Source organism: Solanum dulcamara, chromosome 10, assembly GCF_947179165.1.
Source record: "Solanum dulcamara chromosome 10, daSolDulc1.2, whole genome shotgun sequence".
Lineage (NCBI taxonomy): Eukaryota > Viridiplantae > Streptophyta > Magnoliopsida > Solanales > Solanaceae > Solanum > Solanum dulcamara.
In genome coordinates this window covers 52,704,775-52,720,012 of record NC_077246.1, presented here as the reverse complement: position 1 = coordinate 52,720,012, position 15,238 = coordinate 52,704,775, and the positions used below count along the sequence as shown (strand labels likewise).

General features: G+C 40.6%; 1 protein-coding gene across 2 annotated transcripts in view; it reads right to left on the bottom strand.

The window, feature by feature from the left end:
- Positions 1-15,238, bottom strand: part of LOC129870430 (AP-1 complex subunit gamma-2-like) — a 45,865-nt gene that overhangs the window by 13,242 nt on the left and 17,385 nt on the right. For both annotated transcript variants that reach the window (XM_055945220.1, XM_055945221.1), the window contains 3 exons: positions 7,092-7,182; positions 6,525-6,688; positions 6,281-6,335 (listed from right to left, as the gene is read on the bottom strand). In XM_055945220.1, coding sequence (XP_055801195.1) covers positions 6,281-6,335; positions 6,525-6,688; positions 7,092-7,182 — 310 coding nt within the window. The remainder of the gene's footprint in view (positions 1-6,280; positions 6,336-6,524; positions 6,689-7,091; positions 7,183-15,238) is intronic.

Below are 15,238 nucleotides of genomic sequence, written 5' to 3'. Positions count from 1 at the left end.
ATCATCACAACTAGCACCGCTGTTAACTACCACCAACACATCATCAACCACCGCATTTTTTTTAACCACCACCATCAACACTGTCACCTAATAACATCAACCAACTTTACACATCACAACCACTACCTATCGCCACCATCTGACAGTCACTACAACACCAACTACCTTCACTATCACCATCACCATTACTAGCCACTAACACCAGCCATTACCACCACCACCATCACTACAAACCATCTCCACCATCACTAGAAAACCTATTGTTTCATTTTTTTTAATCAAACAATGGTTTAATTTTATTATTATTATTTTTCTAATATTTAATTAATTTTTTTGAATCGTATATTTATTATGTTTACAAAAAATAAATTATGCACATTTAGATGTTGAAAAACAAACCGTTGTAATCATTCAGTATTCAGATCCAGAGACAACATCTTAATCATTCAGATGTGCATTCAGATTCAGATGTCTTAATCTTAATCAAAACAAATGAAGCCCAAGTGTCTTCACATGTCTAAGATTATGAAGTTGATCTAAAAAAGTTGATCAGAGGAAAGTATCATAACTAGCATTAAGAAGATAAGATCCTATTCAGAAACCTAAGCGAGACAAAAACCTTTGGCAAGTTGGATGTATTTCAAAGGAAACAAGAATCTGAAGAACATACAACAACAACAACAACAACAACCCAGTGAAATCCCACAACGTGGGGTCTGGGGAGGGTAGATTGTACGCAGACCTTACTCCTACCAAGGTAGGACGGCTGTTTCCGAGAGACCCTCGGCTCAAAAAAAAGCGGAAAAGGGGGTCAGATAAAGTTAAAAAAATTCAAAGCGCTATAGAAAAATAAATCACGAAGGCATCACAGATAAAATAGAGTAATCAAAAGTACTGAAAGCATTAAATAGTAACAGAAATAGCAGAAATGAGAGTACAAGGAATTGTAATGTGCTAGTGCGCCTATGAATAGGGAAGAATAACGAGACTATGTACTAGCCTTCTACCCTAATGTGGGTCCTCCACAGCCTCCTATCTAAGGTCATGTCCTCGGTAAGCTGTAACTGAGCCATGTCCTGTCTAATCACCTCTCCCCAATACTTCTTCGGCCTACCCCTACCTCTTCTGTAGCCATCCATGGCCAACCTCTCACACATTCTCACTGGGTCATCTGTGTCTCTCCTCTTCACATGCCCAAACCATCTCAGTCGCATTTCCCGCATCTTGTCTTCCACCGAGGCCACTCCTACCTTGTCCCGAATAGCCTCATTTCTAATCCTGTCGCTCTTGGTGTGACCACACATCCATCTCAACATTCTCATCTCGGCAACTTTCATCTTTTGAATGTGAGAGATCTTAACTGGCCAACACTCTGCCCCATACAACATAGCCGGTCTAACCACCACTTTGTAGAATTTGCCCTTAAGTTGTGGTGGCACCTTCTTATCGCATAGCACTCCGGAAGCGAGCCTCCATTTCATCCACGCTGCCCCAATACGATGTGTGACATCATCGTCAATTTCCCCGCTGCCTTGCATGATAGACCCAAGATACTTGAAACTACTTCTCTTTTGAATAGCTTGGGCACCAAGCTTAACTTCCACGCCAACCTCCTGAGATGTCTCACTAAACTTGCACTCTAAGTACTCTGTCTTGGTCATACTCAGCTTAAACCCTTTAGACTCCAAGGTATGTCTCCAATCCTCCATCTTAGCATTAACTCCACTACGAGTCTCATCAATCAGGACTATGTCATCCGCGAAAAGCATACACCATGGCACCTCACCTTGAATTTGTCGCGTCAATGCATCCATTACCAAGGCAAATAAAAATGGACTTAGAGCTGATCCTTGATGCAACCCCATCCCAACTGGGAAATGCTCTGAGTCCCCTCCTACTGTCCTTACCCTGGTTTTGGCTCCCTCATACATGTCCTTGATCACCCTAATGTATGCCACAGGTACATCTTTAGCCTCCAAACATTTCCATAGTATCTCTCTTGGAACTTTATCGTAGGCCTTTTCTAAGTCGATGAATACCATATGCAAGTCCCTCTTCCTCTCCCTATATTGCTCCACCAGTCTCCTCATAAGATGGATGGCTTCTGTAGTTGAGCGTCCCGGCATAAATCCGAACTGGTTCTCTGAAATAGACACGCCTCTCCTCACCCTCATCTCCACCACTCTTTCCCACACTTTCATAGTGTGGCTTAGTAACTTGATACCTCTATAGTTGTTGCAACTCTGGATATCCCCTTTGTTTTTGTATAGAGGGATCATTACACTCGACCTCCATTCTTCGGGCATCGTTGCCGTTTTAAAGATGACATTAAATAACCTAGTCAGCCACTCCAAACCTACCAAGCTGGCACTCTTCCAAAATTCCCCAGGAATCTCGTCAGGTCCGGTTGCTCTTCCCCAGCGCATCCTACGAACAGCACCCTTAACCTCTTCGACCTTAATACTCCTGCAATATCCAAAATTGCGACGCCTCTCTGCATGTTCCAAATCTCCGAACACAAAGTCTCTGTCCCCTACGTCATTCAAGAGTTTATGGAAGTATGACTGCCACCTCTGTTTAATGAGAGTCTCTTCTACCAATACTTTTCCATGCTCGTCCTTAATACACTTCACTTGATCCACATCGCGTTCCCTTCTCGCCCGCGCCCTGGCTAGCTTGAACAATTTCCTATCCCCACCTTTTTCTTCTAGTTCAGCATAGAGGCGTTCAAAAGCTATCGTTTTTGCCGTCGAAACAGCCGACTTCGCCTCCTTCTTCGCCATCTTATAAAGTTCCTTATTCGTCCACTCCTCCACCTCATCCGTGCTTTCTATCAACTTCGCGTATGCCATTTTCTTTGCTTCCACCTTCCCTTGCACTTCTACATTCCACCACCAGTCCCCTTGATGTCGACTACGACTGCCTGTCGAGACTCCCAACACTTCCCTTGCTACAACCCTAATACAACTAGTCGTCCTATCCCACATACTGTTCGCATCCCCACTACTATTCCAGGCCCCCATGTCCTTCAATTTCTCTCCCATCTCTAGAGCACTAGCCGTGGTCAAACTCCCCCATCTGATCCTAGGTCGATCATTCCCGACCCTCTTCTTCCTCGTCATCTTGATCCCTAAATCCATTACCAAGAGCTTATGTCGGGTTGTAAGGTTGTCTATCGGAATGACCTTGCAGTCTTTGCACAGACCTTTATCATCCTTCCTAAGGAGTAAAAAGTCTATCTGAGTCTTAGCCACCGAACTACTGAAGGTTACCAAATGGTCCTCCTTTTTTGGAAAATTCGAATTAACTATCACCAACCCAAAAGCTCTTGCGAACTCCAAAAGTGAAACTCCTCCTCCATTTCTGTCCCCAAAACCAAAGCCTCCATGCACATCGTCATACCCTCCCGAAATAGACCCGATGTGCCCATTGAAGTCACCTCCCACGAAAAGCTTCTCAGTAGGCGGTATGCTTCCCACTAACTCGTCCAAATCCTCCCAAAAGCGCCTCTTCTCCTCTTCTACTAAGCCCGCTTGCGGCGCATAAGCACTAATAATGTTCAAAGTGGTCCCTTCAATGACCACCTTAATCGACATCATCCTATCAGTGATTCTCCTAACCTCCACCACCTGATCCCTTAGATCACTGTCTACTAAAATGCCTACCCCATTCCTATACTTTGATCTACCAGAGAACCAAAGCTTATACCCGTCTACCTCCTTAGCTTTAGTACCTACCCATTTGGTCTCTTGGACACAAGCTATATTAATCTTCCTTTTCTTAAGAATCTTAACTAGCTCTATTGACTTTCCCGTTAACGTCCCAATGTTCCAAGAACCTACTCTTAGTCTAGACTCTCCTTTAACCCATTTACCCCTCCTTACCCTCGTCCCCGACCCTAAATGAGAACATGACCCTAATCCACCATCACTATCCAAAGCCACGAAAACGCGTATGAACTACTAAAGTATTAAATGGTCTAAAGTCAGCAAAATATAACGACAAGTGTATGAACAAAGAATATTTGGAAACCGGAGGTACCAACTCCAGTTGAAAAGAACCTGGTTCACGCTGGAAACACTGTTCACGTGCCGGAAACACTGTTCACGTGCCGGAAACACTGTTCACGTGCCGGAAACACTGTTCACGCGCCGGAAACACTGTTCACGTGCCGGAAATACTGTTCACTCGCCGGAAACTGTTCACTCGCCGGAAATACCGAAATACCTGTGCAAAAACTGCCCGAAAATCTACTGGTGGAGGATTTTCGATCGCAGTCAAAGAGGAAAAAGGAGAAGAGAAAAAAAAATACAAAGAAGAAGGAAGGAAGAGATGAAGAGAGAGAACAGAAGGGGGGTAGATCTGGCCGGAAATAGTCTTCGCCGGAGGCCGCTAGGGGAGGTGTTGGCCTGGGTGTAGGTGGGATGGAGATGTGGGGGGTCAGGGGGGTCGGGGGTGGGGGTGGGGGAGTCACTTACCGTTGGAAGATGAGAGGAGAGAGAAGAGAGCAGAATAACAAAAATGCAGGATAAAGTCAAATGGAAATAGATCATAGATAAGAATTCTCTCTTCAGGCTGTGTTTTTTAGACTATATTGAGAAAGAAACTTGAGGTGCTTTTACAAACAAAAAAAAATCCACATCCAGATTTTGAATTTTAAATGTTTGTCCAATATAGCTACGTGACGTAATCTGGTGCATATATATTTTTTTTTATGACCGTGGTGTCCGGGCCACCTCCCATAATCTGGTGGATATATATGATGAGGGGAATTTGTTAGATTTTGTATACTTATTGCAGAACTGAGCTTCATTGTGCTATTTTATCAGTTGTATCTCAGTGCTAGAACTTTTGGTGAAACATTGCTTCCAAAAAAAAATAAAAAAATTTGGCAATACTTATTTTTCCCAAAAAAAAATAAAGAACCTTCTATTCAACTATTAACTGCAATTGTTTCTTGCTGAAAATGAAAATTGTAGTAACGTTTCACAATGAGTACTTCAGATAAATGGTGTTTTCCCCCTGCAATCCCTCTCAAAAAGTTCATAATCTGAGGGAGGAGGATGAGCACCTGTAAAGGGTATTCTAAAACATAAATTTTCTATAGCAATTTTATTTGAAAACAAAGTCTACTAATGCAAAACATTTGGTAGGTCACTACTATCAAACAAGAGGTGAAGTGTATAACTTTCATTTCATTTCTTTTATGATGGTGCTTCTGGCCAATTTGCACGCACCTTGACTTTTCTACTGGGTACTTGCGACCTCCCGCCAGCACAGGTACCTGATAACTCTAAAGCTTAGGAGGATAGGAAGAAATCACCTAGCGTTTTTGGCTCCGCTAAATTTGCCTCATGGTTAACAACTTTTTTCATTTCTTGAAAGTAAAGGCAATTCACAGATTCTTTTTAATAGCCAAGAGATCTCCAAGAGTAGGTGGCACACGGTCCGAAACTTGATAGATAATGGACTGATCCATGTACCCTTCTCCACTTACAAACTAGACTTTTGTAGGGTTCGAACCCACAAAGTGCGCCTAGCCCACACATCACGTTGTTGTGCTCTTATCACCAGACCGAAGCCCTAGGGCAGAAATTCACAGATAATAACTGTACTCCAATCTAGAATTATAAAGTTAAAGAACTAGCTTAGTAACTCCACCCATGTGAAGCCACCTCCATGAACTTCTGATAGCCAGTTCCAGGTTCAATAAAAGGGGTAGGTTGTGGTAGGTTGACCGCTAGCATAAAACTAGCAAATTTATAATGAAATCTTTATAGAAATTGATATAGAGGATTCATATAGCAACTCAACTAATCTGGAATTGTGGCAAAATTGTTATTGTAGTAAAGGATCATTCTACTAACATATATTTGTGAAAAAACGGTAAGCTTGCAAGAATCAGCAAAGTGTTTCACGAATAGAAATTTAATAAGAGCTTTTTACTCCACAATTAAGAGGAAACCCGTCACACATAATAAAAACTCCTTACTACTGTAACCTCTGCATTACCAAAGTTTGGCGCATGAAATATAGTTAACTACATTCCTGTCCAGGTAATGAAACATAAAAGGGTCATTAAGGGAATGCCATGATGGCTTAAAAGTTAGAAACATCAGATCACTTTGCTACAGAAATAAAATCATATGGTAGCCTGCACCACCACAATAAACACATGGAAAGCACCATAGACTATTGATTTGAAGGATGATGAAGATATATAAATTATTGAATAAGAGAAAAGAGATCTAAAATTATGAATCTACCAGTTTATGCATACCTCAGAAAGGACCTTGAGCATCTGATCAATGTACCAAATTTTCTCAGGGGAGAACCTAGTTCACCATAAGCAGTTGTAAGCACAACATGCATTTGAAGAGAACGAAAAGTCACCAGAAATAAAAACAGGAAATAGCAAAGTAACAACCGAAAGATCTATTTCCAGAATATTCGAAAGCAGGAGTTTTCTGTGAATTACAAAAATAAGAGATGATAAGTTTGACACATATTCAGTATTGACTTACTTTTCCACAATGGAACAGATTTTGGCAGTCAGATCTCCCTTAAACTCTGGATCGCTTACTTCCAGATGTTCAGTTAACTCCTTGGTTAATGGCTTCACATTGGTGTCATTTACTAATAGATACACTAGGTCAAGGGCTCTTTTACGAATTGATGGATCAGAGTCCTGAAAATTAATTAAGCAAATAAGTTGCAACAGAAATGATAAATATGAGAACTTTGGGAAAAGATATTAGACATCTGCATTTCAACTCAAGAAGCCATATAATGACGGAAGTACCAGCATGAAAAGATGCCATCAATAATGTATATATGTACGTGTTACACATTACCCTGCAGCATCTACATATCTTTTAAGACAGACCTAATAAACCTAGAGTACTGCATATCTAGTGCACAAATCATGAAAACCGCTGGTTAGCACAATTTTAACCATACACTGGAGATGTATTATGTAGGAGGCAGTCCACGTGAGAGTAAAAGAACACAGATTGAAGAAGAGGAAAAACGAGAAGCAGTAAATTGTTATGGTTTATGAGAAGAAATAATAAAATATAAAGGCAATATACCTTCACGCATTCTAAAATTGTTGCCCGATGCCTTTGTACTGCTTGACTATCTACAGCTATAGCTCTCATCAGCATGTTCAAGGCGACATATCTGAAATTATTTAACCTCAATAAAATGAAAAGCATATTGCAGAAGAATAGAAGTAATTACGCAGCCAAAATAAATGTGGCGTTCAATCCACAGAAAGAAACCCCCTTTTCCTTCCCTTCCCTCAAAAGAGAGAAAAACAAACAAAGAAAATTAAAATAGAAGTAATTACGCAGCCAATATTAATGTGGCATTCAATCCACAGAAGGAAACCCCCTTTTCCCCCCCTCACCCAAAAGAGAGAAAAATAGAGAAAATTAAACAGGTATCATTTCAGGATTGTTGTACACAGTCAGGAGCATCTGAAGGTGGCTATAAAGGTAAGCCAACTGACAGCATAAAAATTTTTGTACTGAACCTCCATGCAGGTTGCAGTCAGATGCACATCATACCAAAACCAGGGATGTTTTGAGACAAAAGCATGTCTTACTTTGACTGCACATAATTAAGGTACGCATGGAGGAAGAAGTGGGAGCTCGAAGGGGCTTTGCGCCCCTCCTTATTATGTATCACAAAGAGTTCTCCTTTCACCATTGAGTAGCTTTCATCCATTTACATCACGAACACATGAAAAATACTACCGACTCCATTTCATTTTATACAACGTTATCTGACCACTCATGGAGTAATTTTAATTTAATTTAAAAATTATATTAGTGATAGTCAAAAAAAAAATTAAAGTGAAGTTAAAGTTAGTAGAATACGTCACATTGAAGTTCAAAATTTTGAGTAGTTCGATAAATTTTATTCTTAGCTATCGTGAAAGTTTTTTCTGTTTTCTTTTTGAAACTGGTAAATTGTATTCATCAGCATTCAGGGGTATGCTGGCCACCTCCAAAAGAATTATAAAACAAGGATACTTACAAAGATCCTATAAAATCCACTAATTGGGTTTCTTCTTCTATATTTTGTTCTTTACACCAAAAGCCTAAACTAGTAAATAGCTTTCCACTTAATATTCTGTACTGAGCATTCTTTCCCTTGGAAGATCCTCTGATTTCTCTCCTTCCATATAGTCCACCATACGCATGCTGGAATTGTTCTCCACCATCTCTTCTGGCTCTTACGTCCACCTCTCTTCATCCAGCAACTAAGAAGGTCTGTTGTGTAATCTGGCATGCTCCAGTTTACCTTGGCTATGCTAGTGAAGCGATCCCACACTTGTGCAGTTACTCTGCAGTGGAGGAAGAGATGATTGTTGGTCTCAAATGCCTCTTTGCATAGCATACATCTAGAAGCTATGTTAATTCCCCTTTCCTGCATAGCCTCATGTGTCAAACAGGCTATCTTTGCCACTAACCAAGTGAAGCACTTCACTTTTAGTGGAGCCACACTCTGCCATATAGTAGTCCAAGAACCTGCTGCGCTTACTGCAGTTTCAGAAAGTCCCCATTTGTAAACTCTATTGACAGATAACAAACTCCTTATGTTGCCCCCATATCAATTAATCTTCTTCTATGTTAGCACCAGGGAATCCACCTAACAGATTCAGCAGCTCTCTTACCCAAGTTATTTCCCAATCATTAAGCAGCCTCCTAAAAGTCAAGTTCCACCTTTGTGGTGACCACATTTCCTGTATACTGCACTCAGGATTCACACATATAAAAGAGTCCAGCAAATAGAGATTGTAGGATGCCATGACCACTCCAATTCTCTTTCCAGAAGGAGATTATGTCCCCCCCTTCCAACTTTGACCTTTATGTTGGCCTTGAGTATCAACCATAGATTCCTACTGGACCTCCAAACCCCAACTCCAAATGTGGTAATTACTTAATTTGTACACCACTGTTCCTCCTGTCCATATTTATGGAAAATTACTTCCTTTCATAAGGCCTGATCTTCTTGGTTATAGCTCCAGAGCCACTTCATGATCAGACTTTTATTTTAAAGCTCAAGGTTTCTCACTCCTAGACCACCATACCACCTGCTCTGTTGGACTGTGACCCACTTCACCAAGTTGAAGCTCTTCTCAATTTTGTGCCTTTGCCACAAAAAGTCCCTTTTTAGCTTGTCCAGAGTCTTAACCACTTTCCCAGGTATGGGGAAGAGAGACATTATATATGTTGGTAGGCAGTCCAATACTAAGTTAATTAATGTAACTCTCCCTCCTATTGACAAGTATTGTGATTTCCACAAAGCCAGCTTTTCCTCAGTCTTTTCAATTATCCCATCCCAAATGTGGAGCACTTTGTGTTTAGCACCCAATGGCATACCTAAATAGATTGTGGGGAGTTTCTCTATCTTACATTTCAGAATATCTGCAAGAATTTGTATCTCCTGCTTCATTGACTGGAAAAATGCTGCTATTTCTCCAGTTCACTCTCTAAAACCACAAGTATTACCCTGAGGTAACATAATTGCACAGCTTCACAAAACACCACTCTATATCATCTGCATTCAATAAGTGGGTTAATTCCACAACTTCATTGGCCCTATTTTTTATACTGGAACCTCTAATCCAGTTGTTAATAGTAGCCTTTCACAGCAAACTATCTAGTCCCTCCATGGCAATAATAAACAGAGAGGTAACAAGGGGGCTCCTCCCCTAAGACCCCTCTCAGCTAGAAAAAAACCTGCAGGTTTTCCATTTATCAGAATAGAGAACCTGGTGGTTTTAATACAGAATTCAACCCACTTGAGCCATCTGGCCCCAAACCCCATCTGTCTAAGAGTGTTGACTAGAAAGTTCCAGTTCAGGTGGTCATAGGCCTTTTCTATATCCAGCTTACACATCACTCCTGGTACAGCATCTCTTGTTCTGGTACAATTAGTTCACTTGCAATAAGTGCAGCATCCATTATCTATCTCCCTTTGACAAAAGCCATCTGATGTTTATTGATCAGCTTGCTTATCACTTTCTTCGATTTCTCAAATAATACTTTTGCTATTATTTTGTGCACTACTGATACAAGGCTGATAGGTCTGAAGTTCTTAAATCATTTGCCCCCACCTTCTTTTGAATCAAAGCTACAAAGGTGGCATTGAAGCTTTTTTCAAATCTCTGAAGAGAATGGAACCTGTGAAATGTTTGCATCAAATCTCCATTAATTGTGTCCCAGAAGGCTGGGAAGAAAGCCATGGTTACCCATCTGGCTTAGGTGCCTTGTCTGCTGCACACATCCTAATTCCTTCCAGCACCTCCTCCTCTTCAAAACACCTTTTTAGCCCCTCTTGCTCCTCTATTGTTATTCCTTGTGCATTTAGAATGCTTAGGTTTGGTCTCCAACATTCATCTTCCTTGTATAGGTTTTGGTAGAAAGAAACTATTGCATCCTTGATAGCTACTGGATCATTAAAATGTTCTCCATTTATCATTAAAGAGTCAATAGTGTTGAGTCTTTTGTGAGCTGTGGCCATTTTATGGGAAAAACTTGTATTTTTGTCACCACTTCTGATCCACTGGACCCTGGACCTTTGTTTCCAGAAGACTTCCTCATTTCTAACCACTTCCTCATATTCCATAGCCAAATGAGCCTTCAAGAGTTGTTCATCATCCGCTAGAGATCTGTTCTCCTGAATTGCTTCCAAACCTTCAATTTGCTCTAATATATGATCCTTCCTCGCCCTCGAGTTCCCTTTATTTTCTTTGTTCTATTCTTTGAGTTTGATGTTCAACAAGCTCAACTTCTTGGCCAGAATATAATCAGATGTTCCAGTAACCTCAAAGGACCTCCACCATCCCTAAACCTTGTCTTTGAACCCTTCCACATTTAACAACCAATTTTCGAATTAAAATGTCCTTTTGGAGAGACATTAGATCCTTGTGGCCATCTTTGGCAAGAAATATCAGTTTCAAAGTTGGCAACAGGAGGAAAATTCTCTTCTGGCATGACAACTGGCTTGGACATGGTCCTTTAAAAGGTCTGTTCCCAGATTTCTAGACTATTGCTACTTTACCAGATATTAACCTTGAATCAGCTAACGGAGTACATGGGTGGAATATCACTTTTAGAAGATTATTACATGATTGGAAATTGGAAAGAGTCGTGAACTTGTTCAAGACCTTGGAATCTTTCCAAGGTTTCAAAGAATCTGAGGATACGATGTGCCGGAAACCTGGAAGTGATAAGAGTCTACACTGTCAAATCTGCATACAACTACCAGATTAGGCAAAATGCACAATTTGATCAGTGGCCATGGAAGTTCATCCGGAAGACGAAGCCCTCTTACAAAGCCTTATGTTTTTCTTGGCTTGTAGCAAGAGAAGTATGTCTCACTCAGGAAAACTTAAGAAGAAGGGGATTTCATCTATGCTCTAGATATTGTATGTTTGGTGCACCCAGAGAAAACAATAGCCATTTGTTTCTATATTGTCCTATAACTGGACAGTTGTGGCAACTTATTTTGAACTTGGTAGGACTAAGATGGTCTATGCAAGCAACAAGCTGCGAGTTATTGAAGTGCTGGAAGGATAATCGTGGTGCAGTGAGACAAAAGAAGTGGTGGAAACTTGTCCCGGCTTGTATATGGTGGACAATTTGGAAGGAGAGGAACTAAAGAATGCTTGGAGACAAAAGCAATTCTGTGCAGAAAGTCCAAGATGAATTGTATTCTTTTGTTTTATTTTTGGTGTAAAGAAACTATGTAGAGTAGACTGAATCACTAGTTGATATGATAGGTTCCTTGTGAAGCAGTAGACCTAAGCATAGTTGGGTTTTTGTAATTGTAGATAGCACTGTTATGGTGTAAATCTAATATATATACACACACACATGTTACCAGTTTCAAAGAAAAATGTCCTTTTGAAGGTTTCATCTCCACATGCAAGCATTATGGGATTATGATCAGATCCTAGACTAGGCAAAGTGCTTTGCCTAATCTGTGCGAACATCTCATCCCAGGAAAATGAGTATAAAAATCTGTCTATCCTGGATGCATTTGTGAAAGTTTTCCCTCTTCTCCAATAGTACAACCCCCCAAATAAAGGGGGGTACATTAGTTCCAGCTCATTAATGCAACTTGAGAAGTCTACCATAGCTTCAGATAATCTGTTACAGTTTGTTTTTTCCAAAGGAAGCCTTGTTGTGTTAAAGTCACCACACACCACCCACGGTCCTTCACAAAAATTCTTCATTGCACCAAGCTCTTCCCATAACCCATCCCTCTCCTTTCAATCACATGATGCATACACAGCTGTGATGAACCAAGTTGTATCATTGTTCAAATCAGTCAACCTGCATGTAATCATTTGGCTGCCATACTCCACTATCTCCCGTTTCCAATCCCTCTTATCCCACATAATCATGATGCCCCCTTTAGTTTTCATAGCTTCTTTCCATACTCCCCCCCATCCGCCTATTCCCCCCTAGCTGTTGTATAAATTTCCCAACCTCCCCATTCAACTTGGTTTCTAGTAAGACTATAATATATACCCCCCCCCCCTTGAAGAATTCTACTTCAAAGGTTCCTTTTCTCCTCCCTATCTAAACCCCTCACATTCCATGCTAATATTTTTAGCTTCATCAGGAATGTGTGATCATCTTTCTCCCCCAGCTTCTTCACTTACTCCTGGAATCCCCTTATATTTTACATCAAATATCAGATTTTTCAGCTCATTAGGTACCAACTGTTTTCTATTACCTACGGGAGAAGGAGGAATTAAAGTATCTCCTCTCTCCCTTCTCTGGTCGACTTTGAGTAATAAAGCAGACGCCTTCACGATGCACCCATCAAACGCAGCCCCGAATTCTTGGCTAAGCCTGAGAATGTTGTTCTGCACCCAGATGTTTGCCCTTCCTTCTGATGCTTTGCTACATTCAGATGCGTCTGAGTTGATTGGTGTCGGATCACCCAGGAAAGTTAATTGGTTCATTTGTTCTTGTTCCTTAATGCTTATTTCATTACACTCTCCCTCCCTTTCAGGCGTGCTCAATAGCTCTGCATGCTCTCGAATCTGCATGTCTGCTTGTAGATAGTCTCCTGTAGTTTCTTGAACAGTGGCTTCAGAAAATATAACCTGATCAACATAAGTTAACACATTACTATGGGCTTCACAAGAAAGAGGCCAATGGTTGATGTTAATGAAAGGCTCAACATTCTTTAATAGGCCTTTCTTCTAGGCCCAAAAGACTTGGCCCATCTGAGATCTTTTTAGTTAAAAGCTTATTGGTGGGGGCCGCATGCTTCTGACCCCTCACGTGACTACTTTCACCTAAAAGATCTTTCTCCTCCGGATATGAGATTTTCCTTCTGCATGAGGAAACCAAAAAGACACATTCTGTTCCAATCACTGCCAACATTACTCAAGGGACTACTTCCACTCCTACCCGTCAGGGCTCCAACAATAACCAGAATAATAATCAATGATCCAATGTGCAAAATCAACAAAATCGTAATCCATCTTGGCGTAACAATCAGCAACCTCGGCACAACAATCAACAACAGCAGTGTCCCAACAACAACCTCTACTGCCTACTCTATGATGGTAGAGGCCCTACTGCTCGTGTTTGTCGGACACGCTCTCACTATCATCTTCAAGCGCGTGCTAATTATGCTACACACCTCCAGAACCGGTCAGCTCTATGGATCGTTGACAGTGGTGCCGCCCACCATATTGCCTCAGACACACAGAGTCTAACAACTATGCAAGACTACCACGGCTCGGAGGAGATCGTCATGGGCAATGGTAATACCATTCCAATATCTCATACTGGTAATGTGAACTTTAATGCAACAAATCACCAATTCCAGCTTCAAAATATCCTTTGCTCTCCAGCTAATACAAATAATCTAATATGTCTCTAAATTTTGTCAAGATAATAACTCCTCTATGGAATTTTTTCCTTTCTCTTATCTTGTGAAGGATCTGACTACAGAGGGGCCATTGGCTCGCGGATGGAGTAAAAATGGGTTGTATGAGTGGCCACTGAGGGATATTGATGGTCTGCCGCAATGCAACGCCGCTGTTTTATACTACATGTGGCATCAATGATTAGGCCACCCTAATCGTCAAGTTCTAAATAAGTTTTTGCGTGATTTTTCTATTCCAGTAGTTGGTTCAAAAACTAATATTGTTTGTCATTCATGTTATTCTAATAAATTCTAATAAAAGCCACAGGATGCCTTTTTCCCAAATTTCTTTGCACAGTGCCAATCCATTAAATTTAATTTACAGTGATTTGTGGGGGCGGTCTCCTGTTTTATTGACTGACAAAAACGATAATATGTTTTATTGGTTGATCAATTTTCAAGATATATGTGGTTGTTCATACAAAAAGCTAAAACTAAAGTTCTGGAAATGTTCCAAACTTTACATCCCATGCTTGAAAAACATTTAAACACTAAAATTTTATCCTTTTTACACATTGGAAACAGCCTCCGGCAGAAATGCAAGATAAGGCTGCGTACAATATGCCCTTGTGGTCAGGCCCTTCCCCAGACCCCGCGCATAGAGGGAGTTTTAGTGCACCGGGCTGCCCTAAACTGATGGTGGTGGTGAGTTTCAAAAGTTAGATTCTTATCTAAAAACACATGGCATTGAACACTTGGTGTCACCCCATACACACAAAAAAGGGTAGCCTTAGTTGAACACCGACATCGGCATGTCATCGACACAACCCACACCCTGTTACACCAAGCATCCTTACCTTAAATGTTTTGGGGTTAAGTATGTCATCAAGCTGTTAATTTGATCAATATAATGACTACTCCCAATCTACAAAATAAATCACCTTTCGAAATCCTATTTCAGGATGTGCCTAATTATGATTCCATCAAAGTTTTCAGCTGCTTATGCTACCCATGGCTCAAACCGTATTCCAGTAATAAATTAGAACCTCGATCTACACCATGTGTTTATTTAGGATTTTCTAACAAATATTATAGCCATCAGTGTTTTGATCCAGTTAACTCCAAACTATATTTATCCAGGGATGTAATCTTTTTGGAAAACAATTTTCCTTTTCAAAATACTTTTTCCCAAATTTAATAATAAAGTTAATGTTTCTTGGGATAATATTTCTGTTGAACAACAATGCAATGAAGACACTAATTCTATTTCACATTCCTCTTATCAACTGCCCCCACTAGTGACTACGTTGCCACCAGTCCCTCAATGCCT